This window comes from Fusarium solani (genome assembly GCF_023522795.1).
Source record: "Fusarium solani strain SB1 chromosome Unknown bctg00000006, whole genome shotgun sequence".
Classification (NCBI taxonomy): domain Eukaryota; kingdom Fungi; phylum Ascomycota; class Sordariomycetes; order Hypocreales; family Nectriaceae; genus Fusarium; species Fusarium solani.
In genome coordinates, this window is record NW_027072151.1 from 2,225,863 (window position 1) to 2,249,592 (window position 23,730).

General features: G+C 52.6%; 5 protein-coding genes across 5 annotated transcripts; 2 read left to right on the forward strand and 3 right to left on the reverse strand.

The window, feature by feature from the left end:
* Nucleotides 1-1,230: 1,230 nt before the first annotated feature.
* Nucleotides 1,231-5,997, forward strand: MRS44_010408 (uncharacterized protein; the record flags this gene model as incomplete). The annotated part of the gene is made up of 2 exons (XM_046272253.2): nt 1,231-5,874; nt 5,932-5,997. 2 exons carry the CDS (start codon nt 1,231-1,233, stop codon nt 5,995-5,997), a joined length of 4,710 nt encoding a protein of 1,569 aa, XP_046128565.2.
* Nucleotides 5,998-7,944: 1,947 nt separating this feature from the next.
* Nucleotides 7,945-9,816, reverse strand: MRS44_010409 (uncharacterized protein; the record flags this gene model as incomplete). Its single annotated transcript, XM_065620111.1, has 1 exon — nt 7,945-9,816. The coding sequence occupies one exon, from the start codon at nt 9,814-9,816 to the stop codon at nt 7,945-7,947; it is 1,872 nt and encodes a 623-aa protein (XP_065476300.1).
* A 5,214-nt stretch (nt 9,817-15,030) lies between these two features.
* On the reverse strand, nt 15,031-15,515 carry MRS44_010410 (uncharacterized protein; the record flags this gene model as incomplete). The annotated part of the gene is made up of 3 exons (XM_046284609.2): nt 15,031-15,194; nt 15,248-15,385; nt 15,506-15,515. The coding sequence occupies 3 exons, from the start codon at nt 15,513-15,515 to the stop codon at nt 15,031-15,033; spliced, it is 312 nt and encodes a 103-aa protein (XP_046128563.1).
* Nucleotides 15,516-17,002: 1,487 nt separating this feature from the next.
* Nucleotides 17,003-17,543, forward strand: MRS44_010411 (uncharacterized protein; the record flags this gene model as incomplete). The annotated part of the gene is made up of 3 exons (XM_046271355.1): nt 17,003-17,078; nt 17,154-17,290; nt 17,346-17,543. 3 exons carry the CDS (start codon nt 17,003-17,005, stop codon nt 17,541-17,543), a joined length of 411 nt encoding a protein of 136 aa, XP_046128562.1.
* A 716-nt stretch (nt 17,544-18,259) lies between these two features.
* MRS44_010412 (uncharacterized protein) lies at nt 18,260-23,338 on the reverse strand (the record flags this gene model as incomplete). Its single annotated transcript, XM_046271351.2, has 2 exons — nt 18,260-23,102; nt 23,157-23,338. 2 exons carry the CDS (start codon nt 23,336-23,338, stop codon nt 18,260-18,262), a joined length of 5,025 nt encoding a protein of 1,674 aa, XP_046128561.2.
* Between the last annotated feature and the right edge of the window lie 392 nt (nt 23,339-23,730).

Here is a 23,730-nt window from a genome sequence, read left to right on the forward strand (position 1 = left end):
GAAATAATATTTTTCTTATTAAGATTTAAAAATATCTAATTTATATTCTTTTCTTAATATTATTATTAACTTAAGACTAATTTTAAATATATTTTATTATATTAATAATATCCTTAGTCCTTTCTAGAGATTATTTAATTTATTTAAGCTCTTTTTTAATTCTAAGTATAAAATAATAAAAATAATAATAAATTATATTTTTACTTTAATTTATTTTATTTATAATATATTATAAAGGGTACATTATTATATAAAATATTAAAAAAAGTATTTTTTTTATATAATAATTATAAATTATTTTCTTATTTATTATTCTTATAATTTTAAATTAATATATTATTTTTATATAAATATAAGGTATTCTTCTTAAAAAAAAAGTTTATTAATAACTTAATAATATATATTTTTTATTTAATTTAATATATATAATTAATCTTAATTATAAATTATTTAATTTATTATTTAATTATAATATTAGGCCTTAATTAATTATTAGCTTTAATAGCCTTAATTTAATTATTAATCTTAATTATATTAATAAATTTAATTAAGTATTTAGATTTATATTATAATAATATCTTATAATTTTTATAAGAAATAAATATTAATTATTTAATAAATTATATTAATATTTAATTTTATTATATTAAATAATCTAAGATTACTTATTATTATTTTTATTTATTTTATTAATAATACTTAATTATATATATTAAGGCTATTTTACTAAATAAAGGAAAAGGTATCTTAATTATATTCATAACCCTCTTATATACTACTCTTATTTACACCGGGGCTGGTGTGGTTAGCACGTGACTTATTTGCACTGGCCCTGGTGCAGGTATGACTCCCTGCTGGTCGTGCTTCGCTGAGTCATTCCACTGTTCGGCCCGCATCACTATTAAAGTTGCTCTGAGAGGGCAGCCAGCCAAGGTACTAACAATACCTTGTACCTCGCTTCGGTACCTGTAAGAAGGCCCCTTGCAGATCAATCAGGCGGGGTACCTGAACAATCGGTACTTGACTGGCTCGCCTCTCCTCGTCATGGAGTCACACCTAGCGCCGTGATCGGGGAGACCCCTCCATTTTTTACTCACCGACCATAATTGGATCCCTGCGTGGTCGACGACAGCCCACCTCAACCAAACGACCTTCCGCAAACCTCAATCTGCAGCGCCGTTTTGACGAAGAGGCAAGTCTTGACCATCCTGAGACTTGTTACCATTCGCGATGGCGGAAGCCAAGAAACCAGGTCCCGAGCGGATCTCGATTCTGGGCGAGGCCAATATCATTGTTGATCATGGCCTTTGGCTCAACTTTGTCGCCGACGACCTGCTCCAAAACACCCCAACCTCGACATACGTCCTGATCACCGATACGAACCTCTTCGACACGTATGTGCCCGCCTTCCAAGCTCGATTCGAGGCTGCTGCCGAGGGCAAGGCGACCCGCCTGCTCACCTACACAATTCCTCCGGGTGAGGCTTCCAAGAGCAGGGAGACAAAGGCCGAGATTGAAGACTGGATGCTCTCGCAGCAATGCACTCGTGACACCGTCATCATCGCCCTTGGTGGCGGTGTTATGGGTGACATGATCGGCTATGTCGCAGCAACCTTTATGCGCGGTGTTCGCTTTGTTCAAGTCCCGACCACATTGCTGGCCATGGTTGACTCATCCATTGGCGGAAAGACTGCCATTGACACCCCAATGGGCAAGAATCTGGTCGGCGCCTTCTGGCAGCCCAAGCGCATCTACATTGACTTGACCTTCCTCGAGACCCTTCCTGTCCGTGAGTTCATCAACGGCATGGCGGAAGTGGTCAAGACTGCGGCTATTTGGAACGAAACCGAATTCACCGTTCTGGAGGAGTCGGCAGCTCACATCCTCGAGTGCGTCCGATCCAAGGGCGAAGGTCGATTGATACCCATCAAGGACGTGCTGAAGCGCATTGTCATTGGATCGGCAGGTGTCAAGGCAGAGGTTGTTTCCAGCGATGAGCGTGAGGGTGGTCTTCGCAACCTCCTCAACTTTGGCCATTCCATTGGACATGCAATTGAGGCCATTCTTACGCCCCAGCTGCTTCACGGAGAAGCTGTGGCAATCGGTATGGTCAAGGAAGCCGAGCTGGCTCGCTATCTAGGTGTTCTGCGCCCGGGTGCTGTCGCCAGGCTTGTCAAGTGCATAGCCAGCTATGATCTCCCAACTTCAATTCATGACAAGCGCGTTGTCAAATTGACTGCTGGCAAGAAGTGTCCTGTCGACGTCTTGCTTCAGAAGATGGGAGTCGACAAGAAGAACGATGGCCAAAAGAAGAAGATTGTGCTCCTGTCTGCCATCGGCAAGTGCTACGAGCCTCGTGCCAGCGTTGTCGACGACAAGACGATCCGAACTATTCTGTCGCCTTCAATCCAAGTGACGCCTGGTGTACCAAGCAACTTGGATGTCACCGTCACTCCACCAGGCTCCAAGAGTATCTCCAATCGAGCCTTGGTCCTGGCAGCTCTTGGTTCGGGATCTTGCCGTATCAAGAATCTCCTTCACTCGGACGACACTGAGTATATGCTGTCAGCTATTCATCAGCTTGGGGGAGCTTCCTACTCTTGGCAGGATGCCGGAGAGATTTTGGTCGTCGATGGCAAGGGAGGGAGCCTCAAGGCTAGCAAGGAGGCTCTCTACCTAGGCAACGCCGGAACAGCATCCCGCTTCTTGACCACTGTGGTCGCTCTGTGCTCTCCCAGTGAAAGTGCCAGCTCTATCATCCTCACTGGCAATGCGAGGATGAAGGTCCGTCCGATCGGCCCGCTAGTCGATGCTCTACGTTCGAACGGTGTTGAGATCGAATACCAGGGCAAGGAAAACAGCCTTCCCTTGCGCGTTGATGCCGCCGGGGGACTCAAGGGAGGTGTCATCGAGCTCGCGGCCACCGTTTCGTCTCAATACGTTTCATCAATCCTCATGGCAGCTCCTTATGCCAAGAACCCGGTGACCCTACGCCTGGTGGGTGGTAAACCCATCTCCCAGCCTTACATCGACATGACCATTTCTATGATGGCATCCTTTGGCGTTCATGTGACTGCTTCCCCCGATGAACCGAACACCTACCACATCCCTCAGGGCCAGTACCAGAACCCAAGTGAGTACATCATTGAGAGTGACGCCAGCTCTGCCACCTATCCTTTGGCGGTTGCTGCCATCACTGGTACAACATGTACTATTCCCAACATTGGGTCAAAGTCGCTCCAGGGCGACGCTCGCTTTGCTGTCGATGTGCTGCAGCCCATGGGCTGCACCGTCAACCAGTCGGACTACTCCACCACAGTCACTGGTCCTGCACCTGGTCAGCTAAAGGCATTGCCTCATGTTGACATGGAACCCATGACGGACGCATTCCTTACAGCATCAGTGTTGGCTGCTGTGGCGTCCGGGAAAACACAGATCACCGGTATTGCCAACCAGCGAGTCAAGGAATGTAACCGAATTGCGGCTATGAAGGACCAGCTGGCCAAGTTTGGTGTTCGGTGCAACGAGCTTGATGATGGTATTGAGGTTCTCGGGAAAGGACAGGACGGTGTCATCTCAGCACCAACGGTTGGCATCCATTGCTATGACGATCACCGTGTTGCCATGAGCTTCAGTGTGCTTGCAGTCGCATCACCCAGCCCCGTCATCGTCACCGAACGAGAGTGCGTGGGCAAGACATGGCCTGGCTGGTGGGACATCCTGTCGCAGGCCTTCAAGGTTGACATGGTTGGTCATGAGCCAGACGCCAATGCTGACGAGGAGGATAGCAAGAGCTCGGTTATGGAGCGCTCAGTGTTCATCATTGGGATGCGGGGCGCCGGAAAGACCACGGCTGGCAACTGGATGGCCAAGATGTTGGGTTGGAAATTCATCGACCTGGATCAAGAGCTGGAGAGACGGGCTGGATGCACGATTCCCGAGATGATCAGAGGCAGCCGTGGGTGGGAAGGCTTCCGAGCAGACGAGTTGTCTCTTCTGAAGGACGTGATGGCGAAGACCTCACACGGCCATATCTTCTCTTGTGGCGGTGGCCTAGTCGAAACGCCCGAGGCCAGGCAGCTCCTCAAGGACTATGGCAGAAATGGTGGCAATGTCCTGCTCATCCACCGTGACACAGAACAGGTGGTGGAGTACCTGATGCGAGACAAGACTCGCCCGGCCTACACCAGCGAGATCCGAGAAGTCTATCTCCGCCGGAAAGACTTTTATCAAGAGTGCAGCAACCTTCTCTACTACAGCCCGCACTCGGAGTCCTCTGGCTCGAAGAGCGAGATTCCGCATGATTTCCGACAGTTTGTGTCCTCCATTTCTGGCAGAAGCACGCATCTCAAGGATGTGATGGAGAAGGACCACAGTTTCTTTGTGTCTCTGACCGTTCCCGATCTGAGCGAGGCGGCTAGCTTGATCCCGGAAGTTGTTGTCGGCTCCGACGCGGTTGAGTTGAGAGTTGATCTCCTTCAGGATCGGTCTGTCGACTCAGTCACACGACAAGTGTCCATCCTTCGGGCCTTGGCCAAGAAGCCCATTGTCTTCACTCTACGGACCGTGTCTCAGGGAGGAAAGTTCCCGGACGAGGCCTACGAGGAAGGTCTTGAGCTTTACCGCTTGGCTCTCCGAATGGGCATGGAGTATGTCGATGTCGAGATGACCTTGCCCGAAAACATCATCCAGACCGTCACGGAGTCTCGCGGTCACTCACGCATCATTGCTTCACACCACGACCCCCAGGGCACCATGTCGTGGAAGAATGCTTCTTGGATTCCATTCTACAACCGCGCCCTCCAGTTTGGTGACATTATCAAGCTCGTTGGCGTTGCGCGCAGCTCCGAAGACAACTTTGACCTCGCCAAGTTCAAGAGCAGGATGCAGGAGGCACAGAAGACGCCGATGATCGCCATGAACATGGGCAAGGCGGGCAAGCTCAGTCGCGTGCTCAACAAGTTCCTGACGCCCGTCTCCCACCCTGCCTTGCCCTTCAAGGCTGCACCTGGGCAGATGTCGGCGGCCGAGATCCGTCGCGGTCTGGCGTTGTTGGGTGACCTAGATCCATGCAACTTCTACTTGTTTGGAAAGCCGATTTCAGCTTCTCGGTCGCCTGCGCTTCACAACACCCTGTTCAGCCAGACAGGCTTGCCTCACCAGTACCACCGTTTAGAGACGGACAACATCCAAGATGTTCGTGAGGTTCTGCAGGCACCTGATTTTGGAGGTGCTTCTGTGACCATCCCTCTGAAGCTGGACATCATGGGTCAAGTCGACGAGCTCTCGGAAGCAGCGCGTACGATTGGTGCCGTCAACACTGTTGTGCCGATAGGTAAGGCTGATGCCAGTGGCCGTCGACGTCTCCTAGGAGACAACACGGACTGGAGGGGCATGGTTCACGCTCTTCGTAGCGGAGGAGTGGAGGAGCAGGCCGACTCCGAGACCAAGGGAGCGGCCATGGTGGTTGGCTCAGGTGGCACTACTCGAGCCGCCATCTTTGCCCTCCATTCCCTTGGCTTTGGTCCAATCTACATTGCGGCACGAAACCAGGCTAAGGCAGATGCGCTCGCAGCTGACTTCCCAGCTGAGTACCAGTTGCAAGGTCTGAGCCAGGCTTCAGACGCTGACAAGGTGTCTTCAAACCTCAATGTCGTCATCAGCACTATTCCAGCTGATCGACCCATTGACCCAAGTCTCCAAGAGCTCGTCGGTGCTTTGCTCAGCCGACCGGCTGTGGGCACAGAGCGTCGTGTTCTTCTCGAGATGGCCTACAAGCCAAGCCACACTCCGATTATGCAACTGGCGGACGAGGCAGGCAACTGGGCCACTATCCCCGGTCTGGAGATTCTGGCGTCTCAGGGTTGGTATCAAGTGAGTTCACCTTTGCAATCACAAGTGTATAATCAAGTAGCTAACATGCTCTCTTAGTTTGAACTGTGGACTGGTATCACGCCCTTGTACCGTGACGCTCGTTCGGCCGTCCTCGGTTTATAGAGGGTCTACAACGTTCAATGCCAACGATACTGGGTGCGTGTAGGTAACTATGGTGACGACAATGGGGCGCACTTCTCATAGTGAATGGAGAATGGCAACAGATGGTTGCTATGTAGATTGCAAAAACACAAAATAAGGTGGATAGAGAGAAATATTCAGAATAGACAATTTGTCCGGTAGTATGAGGCAGGCTTTTCTTCGCTCCGTAATGTGTCGCATGGTCCAACATGCCATTCTACTGTAAGTGAAACCAGATCAGCAAATCTCAAGTTGTGACGTTATTCGTAATACAGTTAACCCCCCGCCAGAGCATCCCACCTCCAACGCCGGGATTGCGTCAAGGCGGAGACTTTGCTCCCCTGCCATGCCAGCCTCGATGGAAGCCTTTCCCTTCTAAAATAACCTACGTGCTGCAGCTGTCTCTGGATCTGCTCCCCTAGAGCGTGCGCAAATGCAAGACATCGTCATTCTGCCCCAAAACACCGATCAAGTAACCTCAAACTCGATGCGCTCATCCAAGCGCAAATCTTGGCGACGTCACAAGGGGTGTGGCTCGTTCATTGTGTAATGTGTCTCGGTCCCCAAGGAACGGTGACAACATCGAGGAACATGAGCTCGGTGCAGATCGCTAACCGGGGAAGCTTGGAGCTCTAGCCCCAGCTCTATTCCATCATCAAACGCATATCAACCATCGATTGTGACGGGGCTTGGATCTACAGGGCTAGCTTCAACCGTTTATCAGCCTCTGGAGATCTGAGGGGTGGACGGTTCTAACATTCATGCCCCTTCGCTTCGATAAACACTTAGAGCTTCTACTGGACAGCCAAGCACACAACGCACATTTGAGACAGGCTTCGATTGTATGTTGTCAATCCTTCTTTTAATTATATCATACATCATCATCATCTATGGATATAGTTTTTGGGTTAGAACCCATGCGAAATTCCAACAGGCCAAGGAAATCGAAAACCAAGTTCAAGCTGATCGACCCGCTCTTGGTCGTTTCTCCAGTGTCATGACATCGTATGACCCCATAATGTTTCCAACCTGCAGTCATGACCCAAAATCACACCGTTACACGCTCTTGCATGCGGATCAAGCATCCGCTGCCAACAAAAATAGACAGGCCAAAACGACCCGTGTGACAAACAGACCAAAGCACCAAATGCAGACCAATCCATAGAGGATACCCAATTGCAAAATTGAATGACAAAAGACGCTGTAAAAAGACCCTCTCGCTCGTTTGTTTTTTTGTCTAGACCGGTTTCCGATTTCCGATTCCCAAATGATTTCCAATATCGCAAAGCACAACCCAGGCGTTCCCGGCCGGCCAAGTCGAGCCTGGGGCTGTGCCGTGGCCATTCCGTGTAATTGTTTTGTTGGATTTGTAAGTAATGTACAAGTTACATCAGGGCCGATGGAAGTACACCCAGCGTTGCTTCCATGCCCTTCGATTAGATGCCAGACAAAGAAAATTCGGGATCAGGGTGCTCCAGAATGAACATGCCGTATCCATGACGGACGCCATGTCATCATCAGGAGTGCTGGGGAGTGATGCTGATGGCTGAGTGACAGGTCGGGCGGGGGCGAGTGATGTCACAGCCTGAGTCGATGGGCAGCCCATGACGTCAGTCGGGAGGACCCTTCCTGCATGAGGACCCTGAGACCCACTTGCCCGCGTTGGAGCCCGGCCGCCCTGTCGCTTTTTCTGCCCTCAGCCAACCCAATTCAAGCAGGTTGAAGCCTCGCATCGACCGGTCCACCAATGCCAAGCCTAATTCGACCGTGGTCCACGTCATGCAGCATCATCTGTTGCGTGAGAAGACCCGTCGGTCCCAGCTCTGCTGGCATCTGGATGTTGTCAAGCGAGGCAGGGGTGGCCGGTGGTAGGAGTCAATTGTCCGGGGACGGGGATATGCCAGCCTTGTGAGCCGCTCAACGCCCACTTCAGGCGCCGCCGCGTCGCCGGTGCTTGCCCGGGAGCTCCACATCCGGGTGACACACCCGGTAATGTCTCGTCAGAGCATCCGCCCGGCTGAAGGTCTTTTCCTCGGTGCAGAGATCGCAGCGCACCTTTTGCTTGCGGGCATTATGGATCGTGTCTTCGTGACGAGTGAGATCATAGGGCCGGGAGAAAACTGTGTTGCAGGGTTTGCCCGTGCTCGGGTTGATCCGATCACAGCGATGGGGCCCAGCCTGACTGTTCAGCAGACTCGAGGTCATGCCCATGTCGCGAGGACGAGCACTTCCCAGGGCCTGTGTTTGGCGGTGACCCTCTCTCTTGTGCTTCTGGAGAAGCGCAGGAGTCTCGAATCGCAGAGTGCATCCGTGATATGTGCATGTGTAGGTGCCTCCGTCTGCGGTAGTACTGCTGGGACGGGTTGCAGGGGTAGTGTTTCGTGACTCGTTGGAGCTGGATCCAGCGGAGCTCAGGCGGGGAGGGGTCTCGTTGCTGGAGCGGGGATGCGCGATGAAGGGATACTGCTGAGGCACAACAATGCCAGATGGCGCCTGTGTGGGGAGGAAGTTGAAGTGGCCATTGGCGCTAGCATCGTGCATCGAAGGATCCTGAGATCCATGGTTGACCATGCCCTTCGCGAAGTGGTCCATCTCAAAACCAGAAGCACCCTGGGGAAACAAGGGGAAATTGGACTCGCCCTCAGGCTCGTTGAACTCCAGAATAGCGTCCTTGGGCGAAATTGTCTTTGGGGTCTCAGGCTCATGTCGCTGACTCATTTGCTGCTGCATGAACTGCGCGTCGTGCTGCGCCTTGTTCTGCTCGCGCATGCGCTGGGCTGAGTTAAATGGCATATTTTGCGCGAACGCGGCATTGCTAAAGTCATGAGCCGGCGAAGGTGCCAGGGGAGAGCCAGCGCGGAAAGGCGATCTGTCTCGGGAAGTGCTAGAGGCCGGTGAGTGAGCAGCGCTCAGGTGCTGGCTGTTGGCTGCGTGGAGTCGCTGGCTGAAGACATCGTTTGTGGGGGAGACAGCCATCTGCGCTTGCGAGGGAGGAGTAGATGTGATGGCAAAGTTGGGGCTGTAAAGCTCATCGCCATAGACATCCGTCATGGTCCTGTCAAGCTTGGGGGCGTTGGGATAACCTATTGAGAGGAATTGTGAGCGCTGGTCGCTGAGGCCTCCGTCCAGAAGGAAATCTGTACCTTTTCGCCTCCTCTCCGAGTGCTCGGTTTCGCCAACTGTGGGAGTTGCAGGTGAGTCACCTGCGATGGAACTCGCCACCGAGGCAGGATGTGATCGCGTTGAGCCGGAGAAGTCGGGGGCGTGCATCAATCCCCGATCCATCCGCGGCTTGCTGCTGGGACCTGCGAGTGTGATGGGATATGCTAGCTCGGGCATGGCATGCTCCATGCCACCGCAGGACTGGTAGCCGGAGTAGGGACCCATTGACTTGGTCGCCAGCTGATAGTAGGAAGGGTTGACACCGTTCTGGTCGTGGACGTCGGTGATGGCGATCTGAGGATTCGAGGTGTTGTGGGTAAATGGAGAAGAAGGACCGGCAGTTGAAGAGCCCAGAGACGACAATGATGACTCGCGTTGATGGGCAGCGCGGGAGAATCTGGGAGTCTGATGGGCGATGGCTCCCCAAGCGTCGGGCTGCATGAGGTCCGAGGGAAGCTGCTGGCTCAAGGCGGCGAGCTCGTCGTCGTAGTTCGATCGTGAAAAGTCTGAGTAGGCGGTAGGGTTGTATTCGGACTGGCAGTCTTGGATATATGGATACTGCTGAGTGTTGGAAGAGTTGTTCTGGTGTTGTTGTTGAAGCTGAAGTTGTTGCTGAGGAAGGCGAGGGATCGATAACATGTTGGTTGAGGAAAGAATAATTGTGTTTAAAGTTGGGGAAGGAAGTGGCAAAAAAGACGGGATGGCTCTCCTTTTAAGAAAGAAGGCCCCGTGTGAGCCGGGAGTGAACTGGAATACCAAGATGGAAACGAGTAGACAGATGATGGACTGGCGCCGATGTATCTGCAGAGCGAGCCCCACAGACCGAGAGAAGACCCTGAAGGTCCCACTTGATGATGCACAGGACAGGCCCCAAATCCGGGATCTGGACAGGATGACTGGCTGGATTGTGCCCGGGTACCGACTGAGAAAAAAGCAAAAGACGTGAGTGTCGGTGCGGTATGTAACCCGGGATGCAAGGGTGGTGTGGACTCGAATGGAGGGGCGTGTGGCAGTGGTGTGTGTGGTGTGAAAGTGATGGAGTGTACGTTGTGTGGTGGTGGTGGTTTGTACAATCGTCAGGTAAAAGCCGTTATTTTCGTTTCGCTAGGTCAGCGGCGGGCAGCTAGTGCGGTTGCTGATTGATGCTTTGGTGATTTATGATGCCGGTGATGCTGCGATGGGCGCTGATGTAACTGCTGATTGTCTCGATGGTTCGAGTCGCTTCCGGCGGTTGCTCCAGAGGATGGATGATTGTTTTCTGATTTCAAATATTTCCATCGCTTAAAGCCAGGCCGAGGATGTCGCGCCAGATATACTTGGCTGTATCAGCCGCCCTCCATTCGCGAGACGAGCCCCTGAAGGACGAAGTCCGACAGCTAGACGGAGCCCTCCCAAGAAACCAAGCCTCACGCCCGCAGCGCGCGAAGCCCACTCCGGGGATGCAGAGAACAAGGGTACGTATCTTTAGGTTTTGGCTCCAAGGGCCAAGGCCAGCTCGCACCCAACGCTCCAGGGTTCCGACGCCAACACGGCCCATCCAAGCCAAGCACCCAATGACCACCTCCAATCCCTCTGCCGCTCTCCTTGGAAAGCCCTTGCCAGCCCTGCTCTGCGACTCAAGTTTTTCTCCTCGTGCGTGTTGGCCGTGTCCACTGACGTAGTCTGGCCCCGCCGATCTTCCATCTTTATTCGCTTTCTCAGACGATCCCTGTCCAGCGCGGCATGCCACGCACAGCCACATTTCCGTCGTTGGTAATACGTTGTCGTTTTCTCTCCAGCGCCAATCCGTCGGCATCCGCCACACTCCATTTCCACGTCGTTCCACCGAGTTGGAGTCACATGACGGTGTTGCGTAGAGGTCACATGAGCTCTGCTGTCGTATGTTGGTTCAGAGTGGTCCTATCCATGTCGGCTGTTTGGAGTCACCTTAGATAAGCCAACCACACTCGACAAGTCTGCTGAGCTAAGGTCGGGAATAGGAGGGTGTTGTCAGCTAAAAAATCTTCTTCCGCTATGGTACCCGTCGCATGACACATTCGATGGTGTGACTGGCCATGCGTCCCTTCTACCTTGCTCAACACCCGGCATGTCGATTCCCAACGGAACGGAGCAAATACTAGACAGGGTGAAGGTCGATGGGAAGAAAAAATTTTCATCCATCCCTTCTAGGGGGGAGGATAGACAGACTGGTGCGAGCGCAACGCAGGAACAAAAACCCAGTCACACTCCCTTCCCCCCTAGCTCGAATGTGCAAGAAAATACCCAGAGGTGCTATGGTGATAGGTAGACAGATCGTAGAGGAGGTCCGCCGATGCGTGACAAGGTCTTCGGCCTGACCGACCCGCTCCGGCCCTCGGACTTGGTCGGGTTTATGTTCCCAGCCAATCAGGGGTGTGGCTTGACCTTGGCTAAGCCACAACCCTGCCAATTTGAAGGACGAGACAAGCTCAGAGTCCATGCCCAGGCCGCCCAGATCGATCTCGTCCAACATCCGTCCCACCCATCTCCGAAAATCCGGACCATCCACCTGCAGCCTTTTTCGTTCCTCCGCGGGACCTAGCAGCAGTTCCAGCTACCTTACCCAAGACAACGGGACTTCCGGCATGCGGCTAAACATCGTTCCAAGCTTTCCATGCAAATTCTAGCTTCCTGGGTGTCGGACAAGACTTCCAGACTAGGACAATAAACGACGAAGGGCTGAAGTCTGGGAAACGATATCCAGGAAGGTCAATACGGATGTGGGCCTGAAATCTTTATCGCTACCGTCGTATTCGCAGGCAAGCGGTGAATCACCAGCCAGGCACGCGAGAGGTGAAAACCCGATAGTCTGGAGCCGGGGTGTTGCGAGTGACCCTTCTCCGGCCCGTTCACACGAGACATGACCCCGTCTGAACTGGTATTTTTTACTGGTCAGTGCCAAGCTCGGGTCGCGAGAGTTCATTCCAAGAGTCACCTTAGCAGAAGCTCATGACTATCCAGATGGACGTAGTTGCATGACACCAAAGCGGACTAGGCTCGACGTCCATCTCGATCCTGCTCCGTCCGAGTCCGCAGTTGGAAAACTCTGAAGTGCAATTACCAAGACATTATCCGTCAGCCAAAACTGAACATGTGAGCCATAACACCCGGGGGCAGCCTAGAGTGTATCCATTAACCGCCCGCGGGGCGCGCGTAGGGCTGGCGGCCGAGAGACCCGCAACGGCGGCGGCTGGAGCCGGGCGATCCGCCGGCTGGCCTCGGGGCAGCACAATCTGAACAAATCTGCTGCGTTCCACTGAATAATCTATCTGCCTGGCAGTTGCGTAGGCAGCTGAGTTCTGCCGGTGGCTTGTCGGGGCATGAGGTATTGAGCACGTTACAGCATCTCAGCCAGGGAAGCAGATGAGGCAAGCCCAGCTCCTGAGCTCTGTACAACGATGCAAGTTTGTGGATCTCCGAGTCTCGAGCGATCCAGCTCCTTGAGCTCCCCGAGCCGCCGATCTGTAGTAGCAAGCTGTGCTGCTGACTTGATGGCAAATGCTGGAGCAAACGGCTCCCAAAGCGTGGGGTCCATGCTACGTTACGGGCGGTCGGGCCGCAGAGGCTTCAACATTCGTGGTAAGGCCAGCGCACCGGCTCCAGCGGGGGAGGCGTATCTCCAGAAATGCCATGTTCCATAACGCTTCCATGCATCATCGAAAGCTGGGTCGTGCATTTCCATTCCGCATCTTGTGCGATTCCTCGGTGCTGGGTGACCATTTCCTTCCAGCTAGCACGGTTCGGTGTCTCCGCGTGGGGCAGCCTTTTCAAGTGGAGGCTATTGTTTCGTCCACCCAGGCGGGTAAAGTAATAAATGATACACCAGGACACCAGAGAAGGTTGACTAAATCCTGTTAAAAATGATAAATAAATTAACAGAAAATATGACAAAGTATGTAAAATACATATCATAATATTAGAAAATAATCCAGAGCTCTTGTATCTATTCATTGTGCTTTCGTGATTACCTTTAAGGGGGGTACTCGGATGCGTTTGTAATGGTGTGCCGTTTTTCCTTCAGCTGGGTGCCACCCAGGATCGAGAAAAAACGTGCGAGTGTATCTTGGTAGCATGAACCCCAGCAGCGCAGGGGTCTTTCAAGGCAGCTAATGTCTTTGATTTCATTTGCGTGAGAAAATCAACGTCAGCTAGTATCATCTTTTACTCCATTCATGTCCGTTTCCTCCGTCCTTCATCTGCCGCGCAAGCCGGCCGAGAAGAAAGAGGGATCCAAAATCCGATGCGGAGTCTACGGATTTTAGGTGCCTCGGCACAGTTGTTCCTGCTCACAAATCCATTTCGTGTTCCTTCGGCGGTCCAGGCCCACCCCCCGGATTGCTGGCGCGGCGGCCTCTAATTTTAGTCCCCTTTCCACGTGGTCCAGGCCCAGCGATCCCTCGGTCTCGCCACCCGTTCGCTCCGTCGCCCGAAGAATTCGGCCGATTATCTAGCCCCGTCACAAGAACAAGAACCCCAACATTGGATCTCTCCCAGGTCCAGACATGCAGATCTTCATTTTACTAGCCCTCTATTTTCCCGCCAATGCAGTGTAGATTCAGCTCCCAGATCCCTCCTCCGTGGCTGTACTCTCTCACTGCCAGGATGATGGTCACAGGACCTTACGGGATCGTTCTAGAACCGCTGCCGTTCATGCGCTGCAATGCACCACACCGTACCGTACCGTACCGTAATGCGTCGCTTTCGTATTGCTCACCATCCATCATACCTGACAAACGGCCCGTAATCAGTAATCATGACACCTATGCGATTTCTAATTGTATTGTTGACTTGGCCTCAAGTTAGTATTTGGAATCCACAGTAGGTTCAACGTAGGGTGCGATGACTCAATTGCTGTGGCAATGTCGGCTGTGTCAACGTCTCTTACACCAACCATCAAGTCTCCGCGGACGAGGAGGCCAAGTTGACACATTTGTCACTTATTACTTCACACCAACCATGGGTCTAAAGCACTCGAATATTCGCAACTATCTAGATGTCCCATGATTACTAAAACATCACTAAAACATCAACCTAGCAAGCGACAGTGGCTCAATATAGGGTAGGTGATTTAGGCGAGGACGCGTTACAGTCCAGGGAAAGGTGGCTGATGGATCATGGTAAACGCACTCGTACTCGTCAGCTATTCAGCCTCACCAGGTGCTCGGTGCAGTATCCTTTTTCGAGACAAGATGGCGTTGGCGGGAACATTCTCTGGTCCCCAGTGAAGGCATCGACGACAAGAGTATTCACGATTGCTATGCCGTGCGCAACCACCAAATAAAACAAGATCATCAGACATGGACAAGACTTCGTGAGTGCTGCTATGCATCGAAAGGTCTACCTGCTAGCATGATCAATCATGCCCTTCATATAGTGATGCTACGATATAAGGAAGGCAACTCCCGGGTAGGTAGCCGCTTGTTCGTTGCCGACATGCCCTACCCACTGGTACGCCACGAGTACACTGCGCCGATGCACTGGGCAACAAAGAGCAAATGTCCATACGACTGCTCCCCGGCCGGGAGCCACAATCTAACCTTCACAGATGCCTGTCAAGTCTACGCGTAGCATGACGTGGTAGGGAGTGGATGCGCGCACAAGGCACGTCGATATTCAAGTCACGCGTCACTTCAGTACATGCCATATCAACAGGATGGTCAAGATCGCCACACGGGCATGATTGATTATCTCCAATGTAATCCCCGTTTCCCTTATGATACAGAACACCCAAAAACAGAACCGGACCCAGTTGTCATCATGAACACCCACATGGCGCTGCGCGCCGAGCACAGCGGATCGCAAAGATTCGTAACAGACATGTAAAACAGAACGCGCTTAGCCACCGAAACCGTAAAGGGTGCGGCCTTGTCGCTTGAGGGCGTAGACAACGTCGAGCGAGGTGACGGTCTTTCGCTTGGCGTGCTCGGTGTAGGTGACGGCGTCACGGATGACACCCTCGAGGAAGGTCTTCAGGACACCACGGGTCTCCTCGTAGATCACTGTTCGTATTGTTAGTCGCGTGGGTATGAAGTGGGTTGCGGTTGATACCTACTGGCAGAGATACGCTTGACACCACCTCGACGAGCGAGACGTCGGATAGCGGGCTTGGTGATACCCTGGATGTTGTCACGAAGAATCTTGCGGTGGCGCTTGGCACCGCCCTTGCCGAGACCCTTGCCGCCCTTGCCGCCTGTGTGATGTTAGCATCGTGTGTTGCTGGAGGTGTGTGCTGACCTCAAGACGCGTCGCGTCTTGAGGGGGTGACTGAAGAGTCGATGCAAGTGGATGGTTTGGGTGCGGTGTGACTTACGTCCAGTCATTGTGATGGATGTGTAATGAAGATGTGTTGGTGGGAGAGTGGAAGAACACGCAAGGTGTATGCGTTGATGGTAGAAGAGTGGTGATGGATGAAGTGTCGGAGTATGAGATGCGGTAAGTGAAGGTGGGAGTTGGCGAGCTTAAGTACGAGTGGGCCAGATTCCAGATCAGTTGCTGGACCCACTTTCTGATCCGGATCCCTGTCCGACGCGATCTGGTAACCAAGCGCGAAAGAGAAAAAAAGGACGCGCCGTGCAACGAATTAAAAAAATCAGCGTGTGTCAATTTTTTTTTTTTTTTGAAAGCGGGGCTGTCTGGAGTGTCTGTTTTCGGATGCCACCCACCTGCCAAGTCTAACATCGAGATTCCTGACATTTAGGGTAGATGTGTTGAAAACACCATGTTTATCGAGAAGCTGCTTGTGATGAGAGATGTGCTATGGTTTATGATTCCTCGTAGATATTTTCGTAGTTGTGACGTCTGATGATATTTTTAGATATGTGTTTCTTATTGTTATTCACTCCGTGTTGTTGTTCTGCTGTTTCAGTCATCTTCTTGGTCTTTGTCGTGAACAAACCACTTGATAGAGTGTGCACATTATTGCAAGAGACAGGAGAGTTTGTTCAACGACGAACACTTGTGTCAACCAAAATGGCAACTAGATAGATAGAAGTCATCATGCATCATTTATTGAACATGTCACAAGTATTCGGAATTATTATATTCGAGTTCATTAAGACGGATGACTCGAAAACAACCTTGGCTACCGTTTACTACGTTCAACATGGTTACTACTACAGCAATCGACCTAAACACACTGAGAAGACGCGACAAGAAGCTCAGAGTCACACGGGCAAGTGGCAATGACACTATGAGTCAAGCCTTGCAAAGGCAGGTAAATGCCACACTCACTCAACGGGTGTACTTGCACACACACAGAGGTACCGCCTGCAAGCTACCCGTTCCCCAGACTCCAAGTCAAACCACCAGATCCTCCGATCCCCTTTGCCTCTCGCGCCAGAAATGCCGTGCCTGGCTGCCTGCCTGACCTTACCCAGCCATTTTTCTCATTGGCTGTTCGTGAGCCCAGAACAAAGGGCGACGACGTGATGTGGAGCCTCCCAACCATCTTCGCGGGGAGTGATTTTCTGACCAATCGAAAATCGGCGCGCGTGCAGCTTTTTTTTTTAATCAGTCGCGCGCATTTTCCAGAGTGGCAGGCACGAATGGCTGGGGACCCATTTTCCCATTTTCGGTGGGTGATTGCAAAAAAACAACCCAATCAGTAGCGCACGGTCCAACGCTGCCTCAGATCAGCCGCGCACGAAAGGTGCACGCTACAGGTATTAAAGCAATCCCCCCGCCTGCCTTCTCTTCCGACTTTTCCTCCTGCATCACACACCCACTTCAGCCTTCACCCCCACCACAACAACCATCAACAACATCATCACTTCTTCCATCATCAACTTCATCACCTCAGCCTTCAAAAATGGCTCGCACTAAGCAGACCGCCCGCAAGTCCACTGGTGGCAAGGCCCCCCGCAAGCAGCTCGCTTCCAAGGCTGGTGAGTCATTTCTCCATCGCCGTCTCGACGCGACACGCGTCTTGATCATCACGAACACATACTGACCATCTCCAGCCCGCAAGTCCGCCCCCTCTACCGGTGGTGTCAAGAAGCCTCACCGCTACAAGCCCGGTACCGTCGCTCTCCGTGAGATCCGACGCTACCAGAAGTCGACTGAGCTTCTCATCCGAAAGCTCCCCTTCCAGCGTCTGGTAAGTTCACTTTGCATCTTCACTCGAGCGACCGCGACTGACACTCGACAAACAGGTCCGTGAGATTGCCCAGGACTTCAAGTCCGATCTCCGATTCCAGTCCTCCGCCATCGGTGCTCTTCAGGAGTCCGTCGAGTCCTACCTCGTCTCTCTCTTCGAGGACACCAACCTGTGCGCCATCCACGCCAAGCGTGTCACCATCCAGTCCAAGGACATCCAGCTCGCCCGCCGCCTCCGTGGTGAGCGCAACTAAGCTGGAGATGCTGGGGTAACTGGGAGGATCACGACTTTGCTTTGACACGAGGGAATATCATGGTTTAGGGGATAATCAAAGGCGTTCGCGAGGAACATATGCTTTTTCTACAGTTGGGATGTACACTACACAGTCAGCACCATTGGTAGCGACTGCATGCAATTGACCACCGGTCTATGATCAACATCAGTCTCCATCGTGACATGCCTGTAATTACATGACGGGTCGCAGTCCCAACACCTAGATAGTTGCAAACCACAAAGCACAACGCGTCCGCATCATGAGCATCATCACTTTACGCGACTGTACACACCGTGAATTACTTTACGCGTCATCCCGAGATGAACGGGCCCTGAAACCCGCGTGCGGACTGTCACCTTAGTGCTGGCTGATTTCTTCAGGTCATGTGCCCACACGTGTCAGCTGACAGGCTTGGTCAAGACTGTATTATCAACACCACCTCGATGGAGTGCTGCGCCGCTTGTTTGCGAGTTGCCTTGAAGGTCATGGATGAGTCAAACAAAGGGACGATGCCTAGAATGTAGAATGCGGGTCACTGGATGATGGCGTAGACATGGTACGGGTATGGTGCACCTTGGTTTTGAAAGGCAGGTTATCAAGTCAAATTAGACGATCAGAACAATGCAATGAATACTATTTACTTCTCCGACTACCAAATAAATCAATAGACTGTATCTACACTTTTACAACCCTAATTACGCCAGAGAATCAACATGGTATGTAGGAAGCTGCGCCAAAACATCGAACCCTCCTGTGCCAACCTTTCCAAGCTTGCCCATCACCGACCGACCGCTGGGCGTGGCGAGGTCATCCCAATCGCCGTCGAGCACGGCATCCTTGAGGAACGACAGTGTCGTCTCGAAACTCATCTTGGTGAAGGGGCTGACGTTGCCCTTCAGACCCATTCGGTTGAACGGCGTGAATCCACCGTTCCTCGTCATGTGGTCGCCAATCAGGTTCAGGTGGCGGTTATCGACCTTGATGCCGTGGGATCCGAAGACACCAGCCAGCTCCTGGACGATGTTGCTGCGAGCCGCCTCAACACCGTACACGGCCAGCACGGCCGCAATGTCGTTGGTCTGGATTCGATGGGGGTCGATGAAATCGCTGTACCTTTGCATCGCCTGTAGGTTCACTCCCGCCGTGTGAATGACGCGGACGCCCTTCTCTTCCACAAAGGTGCAGGCTCCCACGCCGGAGATCTCCTGAACCACCGTCTTCTTGACAGCCTCCTGCACAAGATTGAGCATGAGGACCTTGGGGATAGTCGAGTCAAACTCGAGGGTGAAGCTGCAGTCGTTTCCACTCTTTGCGTCGAATGTAAAGTCCGTCACTTCAGCGTATGAATCCAGCACGCGCTCGGTTCGTGCCTTTGCTGACCAGTCGATGCCATCTTCATCATCATCATCATCGACAGGGGCCATACGCGGGCTACCTCCGATGCCTTCGTCCTCGTCCATATCATCAGCAGCGTCACGTGCCATCTCCTGCTGAACAGCATCGTCGTCGTCGTCGTTGGGGCCGTAGGATACGGCCTCGGTCCGGTTAGCCCGCTGCTTGGCATTTGTGGCATCGTCATCGCCTTCGTCATCGTCGTCGTCCTCATCCCGGATGGCTTCGGCATTAGGTGCCGCCGTTTCCACCACGCCGGCCTTGACACCGATCTCAGGCGTGGCCATGGTAGACTGACTCTGTCGCTTCTTAATGTCCTTCTTCACAAGAGAAAGAAGACGATGGAGCAGCTTTCGCTCAACGGCGTCCATGACATCCGAGACACTGATGGCGTACGTCTTCGTGTACTCCTCGGAGGCGAAAAACCTGAGGTCAACCCGGTAAACCTTGGCGGAACCGTACATCTTGCCACGTCCAACCTTCTCCTCGACTGAGATGCTATCCAGAATGTAGCCCAGAGGCAGGACCGAGATGGACTTGGCAAACGTCTCCGTGTCCGCCGTGGACATCTCATCAATCGGGTAAAGGGACATGGCTGGCGTAGAAATCTTGTCACTAGCAGTCATGAGAATTTCTCGCAATCGCGGAATACCCAGAGTGACGTTCTTAGCCGAGTGACCAGCCAAATGGAACGTGTTCAGTGTCATCTGTGTTGAGGGCTCACCAACAGACTGGCCTGCCACGATACCGACAGCCTCGCCAGGCTCGACAAGAGATCGTAGGTACTTCATCGCAAACAACATCTCGGCATTCTTCCTGTTGAGACTAACGCGAGAAAGACCGAGCTTCTTCTTGTCCGACTTGTCCCGCACCAGACCATCCTTGTTTTCCTTGAGATAGGAGGTCATGGCTTGATAGAAGTTCTCCGAGGTAGCAAAGGCAGTGGTCGCCGGGTTGAACATGCTGGAGAGTGGGTCCTGAGCCTTGGGGTCATGGGCCTTGACATGCTTGAGGGCCTTCTTCATGTACTTGGCGATGACTTCTCGGTGCTGTCCGAGTCGATCTCCGACGCTAGGGTCGTACTTAAGCTGAGCAGCCTGGGAGGTGACGTTCTCCAGAATGAAGCTGAAGTCGTTCAGATATTTTTGCTTGGTCACATCAAGACCATCCTCTCCATATAGGAACTGGATCATAGAGCCATCGGCATCTCGCACGGTAGTATCGTAGGCGACGGTCAGGCCCTCCATGCCCTTGATGACACATCTCTGCAGATATCCGGATCTGGACGTCTTGACAGCTGTATCGATCAGACCTTCTCGGCCAGCCATGTGATGGAAGTAATATTCCTGAGGACGAATGCCAGTCAAGAAGCGCTGCACGATGTAACCGCCAGCTCGAGCATGAGTCTCGAATGGGTTGAAACATGGCAGCGACTTGCCACTGACCATGATAGGCACACGTCTGCCTTCCAAAACCTGCTGACCAAGGTTACAAGAAATCAGGGATGCGTTGACTCGGGATCCCTTTGCACCAGATGTTGTCATGGCCTGCATCTGGTTCTTGGGGAATGGCTTTTCCAGACCGTTGGGAACACATGCTGTCTGAACCTTGTCCGTGATACCACTGAGACCTTCCTTCATCAGAAGATCGAGACCCTCCTGCTTGCTGTCGTCGCGCATAACCTCCTCCAGACGCTCAAGAAGCAGGGGATCACGGGGACCAGGGTTCTGCTCCAGAGAGACATACGACGAAGCGACGTTGAGACCGACTGTGTTGGCAGGTACAAGCGCTTCTCGTCGGGCCTTCTCTCCTTCGGGAGTGAGTCGCAGATCGTCCATACCACAGGAAAAGGCTCGCACGTTGAGGTACCTGGTCAGCAATCTGCCGAGACTGCTGAGCAGCTTACCTGCAATAGCAGGGCCGTAGATCTCATGAACAGCGTGGACAACACCACCCGAACTGGGACCAATCTGCGACTTGTCCAAGATTCCAGTAATGAATTCGCCATCCTGGAATAGAACGACACCCTCTTCCGAGTCTTTGCCCCACTGACTGGCCTTGATCTGAGTCTCTGCCCTCATGCAAAGACCGCCACAGTTGGGTGGCTGCATGTTCTTGAGGATAGTGGTGATGACTTGCTTGCCAGTCCACCTGGGAACTGGTCGGATCACGGCTGGGGCGACAAGCTCAATTCTCTCGCCGACGATGTGTCCGCTTTCAGGGCGCAAGGCGTTGTACACCAGCTGTTGATAGTCGCCGCGGCTGAAAAACGTGTCGCGGTTGCAGAGGGCGACGGACACGGAAATGTGATCCTGAATGAGACCTCGGAGGGGCTTGCCTGCGGTGTAGGACAGGTACTGATGGTCGGTGTCGGCAATCTGAAGGGCTTCCGCTCGGGCAACTTCGTTCTGGGGGAAATGCATGTTCATTTCGTCACCATCGAAATCGGCGTTGTAGGTGTTACAGTTGGCGTAGTGCATTCGAATCGTCTTCTCGTTCGGCAGAACTCGTACTCGATGTCCCATGATGGACGGCTTGTGCAGGGTCGGCTGACGGTTCATCAAGACAACATCACCGTTGGTGAGGTGGCGATAGACCTTCTTGTTCCTGGTTCGAGCGGCGTTGCTGCTTGTAGGAGCGAGAAGCTGGTTTGCCAGTGACACGCGGTCGTCAACGGACTTGTTTCGAAGGTTGACGATTTGACCGTTCTCATTCTCGATCGCGAAAGCGCCGGGCCACTTGTCCACACCGTTGATGACGGCCTGCTGCATGTCGCGGAAGTTATGGCTGGTCACCGGTTCGGGATATGTGAGCTTCTTGGCGAATACAGGCGGAACACCGATTTCGTTGGTCTCGATGTTGGGATCGGGCGAGATGACACTTCGAGCGGCGTAGTTGACTCGCTTGCCCATCATGTTCTTTCTGAACAGACCCTCCTTCTTCTCAAGCTTCTGCTTGATACCGTCTTCATTGCGCTTTGCCGCGGCGCCCTGGACTGGGTTCTTATCCTTGTCAATGAGGGCGTTCACCGACTCTTGCAACTCGGTCCAGGCCTGGTGAAGCTGGTTGACATCTGCTCGCTCTTCCTGGAGATGCGCATGAAGCTGGGCAATTCTTCCGCAACCTCTAAGAATGTTCTTGTACAGCGAGTTCTGTTGAGCCTCCGAGATTTGGGAGTCGCCCGTACGAGCCTCTGGACGGTATCGGTTGGGCGGTACCATGAGGATCGTCAGGAAGAACATGTCCGGAGTAACCTTGGAGGAGCTTCGTGTTGCGGGCTTGGCGTTGTAAAGAAGAGTCACCAGTTCCTGTTCCTTGGTGAAAAGCTCGTTCAGGCGTGCTTGGACTTCCATCGCACTGATGTACCTCTGCGGGACGGCAGCAGCAGCGGTGTCGGCGTCGGGCATGTCGATATCTTGATCAGCACCATCCTCATCAGCCTGTGCCTTTTCGCGAGTTGGTGAGCCCACATCCGCAACACCCTCATCGGATGAATATCCGTCCGGCCTCTGCTTTGTCGTAGCTTGGTGAACTCTCGCCATGGCGTCGGCTTGCTTGAAGTTCTTCTGAGCCATCTTGGCCTTCTCCTTGTCTGACAAGGATCTCTCGAAAACCTTGACAAAGCGATCCTTGCGATAGGATGGGGAGATACCACCACAGCTGGCGCATATTCTCCTCTTGGTGATCTCGGCAAGAAATTCCTTGATGATCTCTCGTCGCATTTCGCTTGCGCCCTCGTGTTTTCCTCGCTTCGTTTCGCCTCGCTTGACCTTGATGCCGCGAAGACACTTGTCGACATATCTGTCTCTTGCGCGAGTGACGTTGTCGATGGAATTGCTGTCACCCTCCTCCTCAGCCTCACTTTCCAGTCCTGAAAAGTCACCCAGCTCGATGGCTAGGTCATTCTCGCCGATGGCGCCAACAATGTGCGCTTCCTGAATCAAGCCATGCTGGAGGAGCTTCAGCTTGCACACATACTTGTGCAATTCTTTTTGGGGGAGTCGAAAGCCCTTGCAGTAGACGCAGGCGGCTTTGAGGAGTCGATAGGCCTGGTCCATAAACACTGGGTGATAGACAGGGACGGGGAGTTGGATGTGTCCGGCATGGCCGGGGCATGTAGACTGGTTCAAGTTACAAGTTGTGCATCTGCGATCCGCCTGTCAGCCCCCTCGAAACTCGATGCATTGGGCTGGAACTTACGGCGCATCACCCCAAGAACCGAGCGCAGGATCGTACAGACCGCCTGGTACTGGATTGAGGAGGTTGTCGAAGGTACTGTCGTTCTCGATTCGCTTCACCGAAATGGATCGGATCTCCTTTGGCGACAGGAAGGTAAACTCGACACTCTCCACCCCGGAGGCGACAGGTTGTGCGATATTCATTATGACGCTGCTGCCGCTCTGTCGAGCGCAAAGAATTGGCAGTTAGGCGACGTCTCCGAGTTAACTGTGAAAGTCCATTGCCCGGTGCAACGTGCGAAGTGAAGGGAAAGGTGGTGGGGGATTGAAGCTTGGAACGTGAAGACAAATTTTTGGCGGTGCGGAGTGGCAGAATTTTAGGCTGATCCATGCGCAGTGAATCGCGCCGCGACCCAGTCTCGCCTTACTCCATCTATCATTTACATCATCTACTGAACCTCACATTCCACGCAACGCCATCTTTCTTCAAATCAGCCGCTTTCTGGGCTTGCATCTGACTTCTGCTGAAGAAATCACTGATCGAACAAACGGAATTTCCTGGATCAAGCCTCGCACGGCTGGGGAGGCGTCAAAGC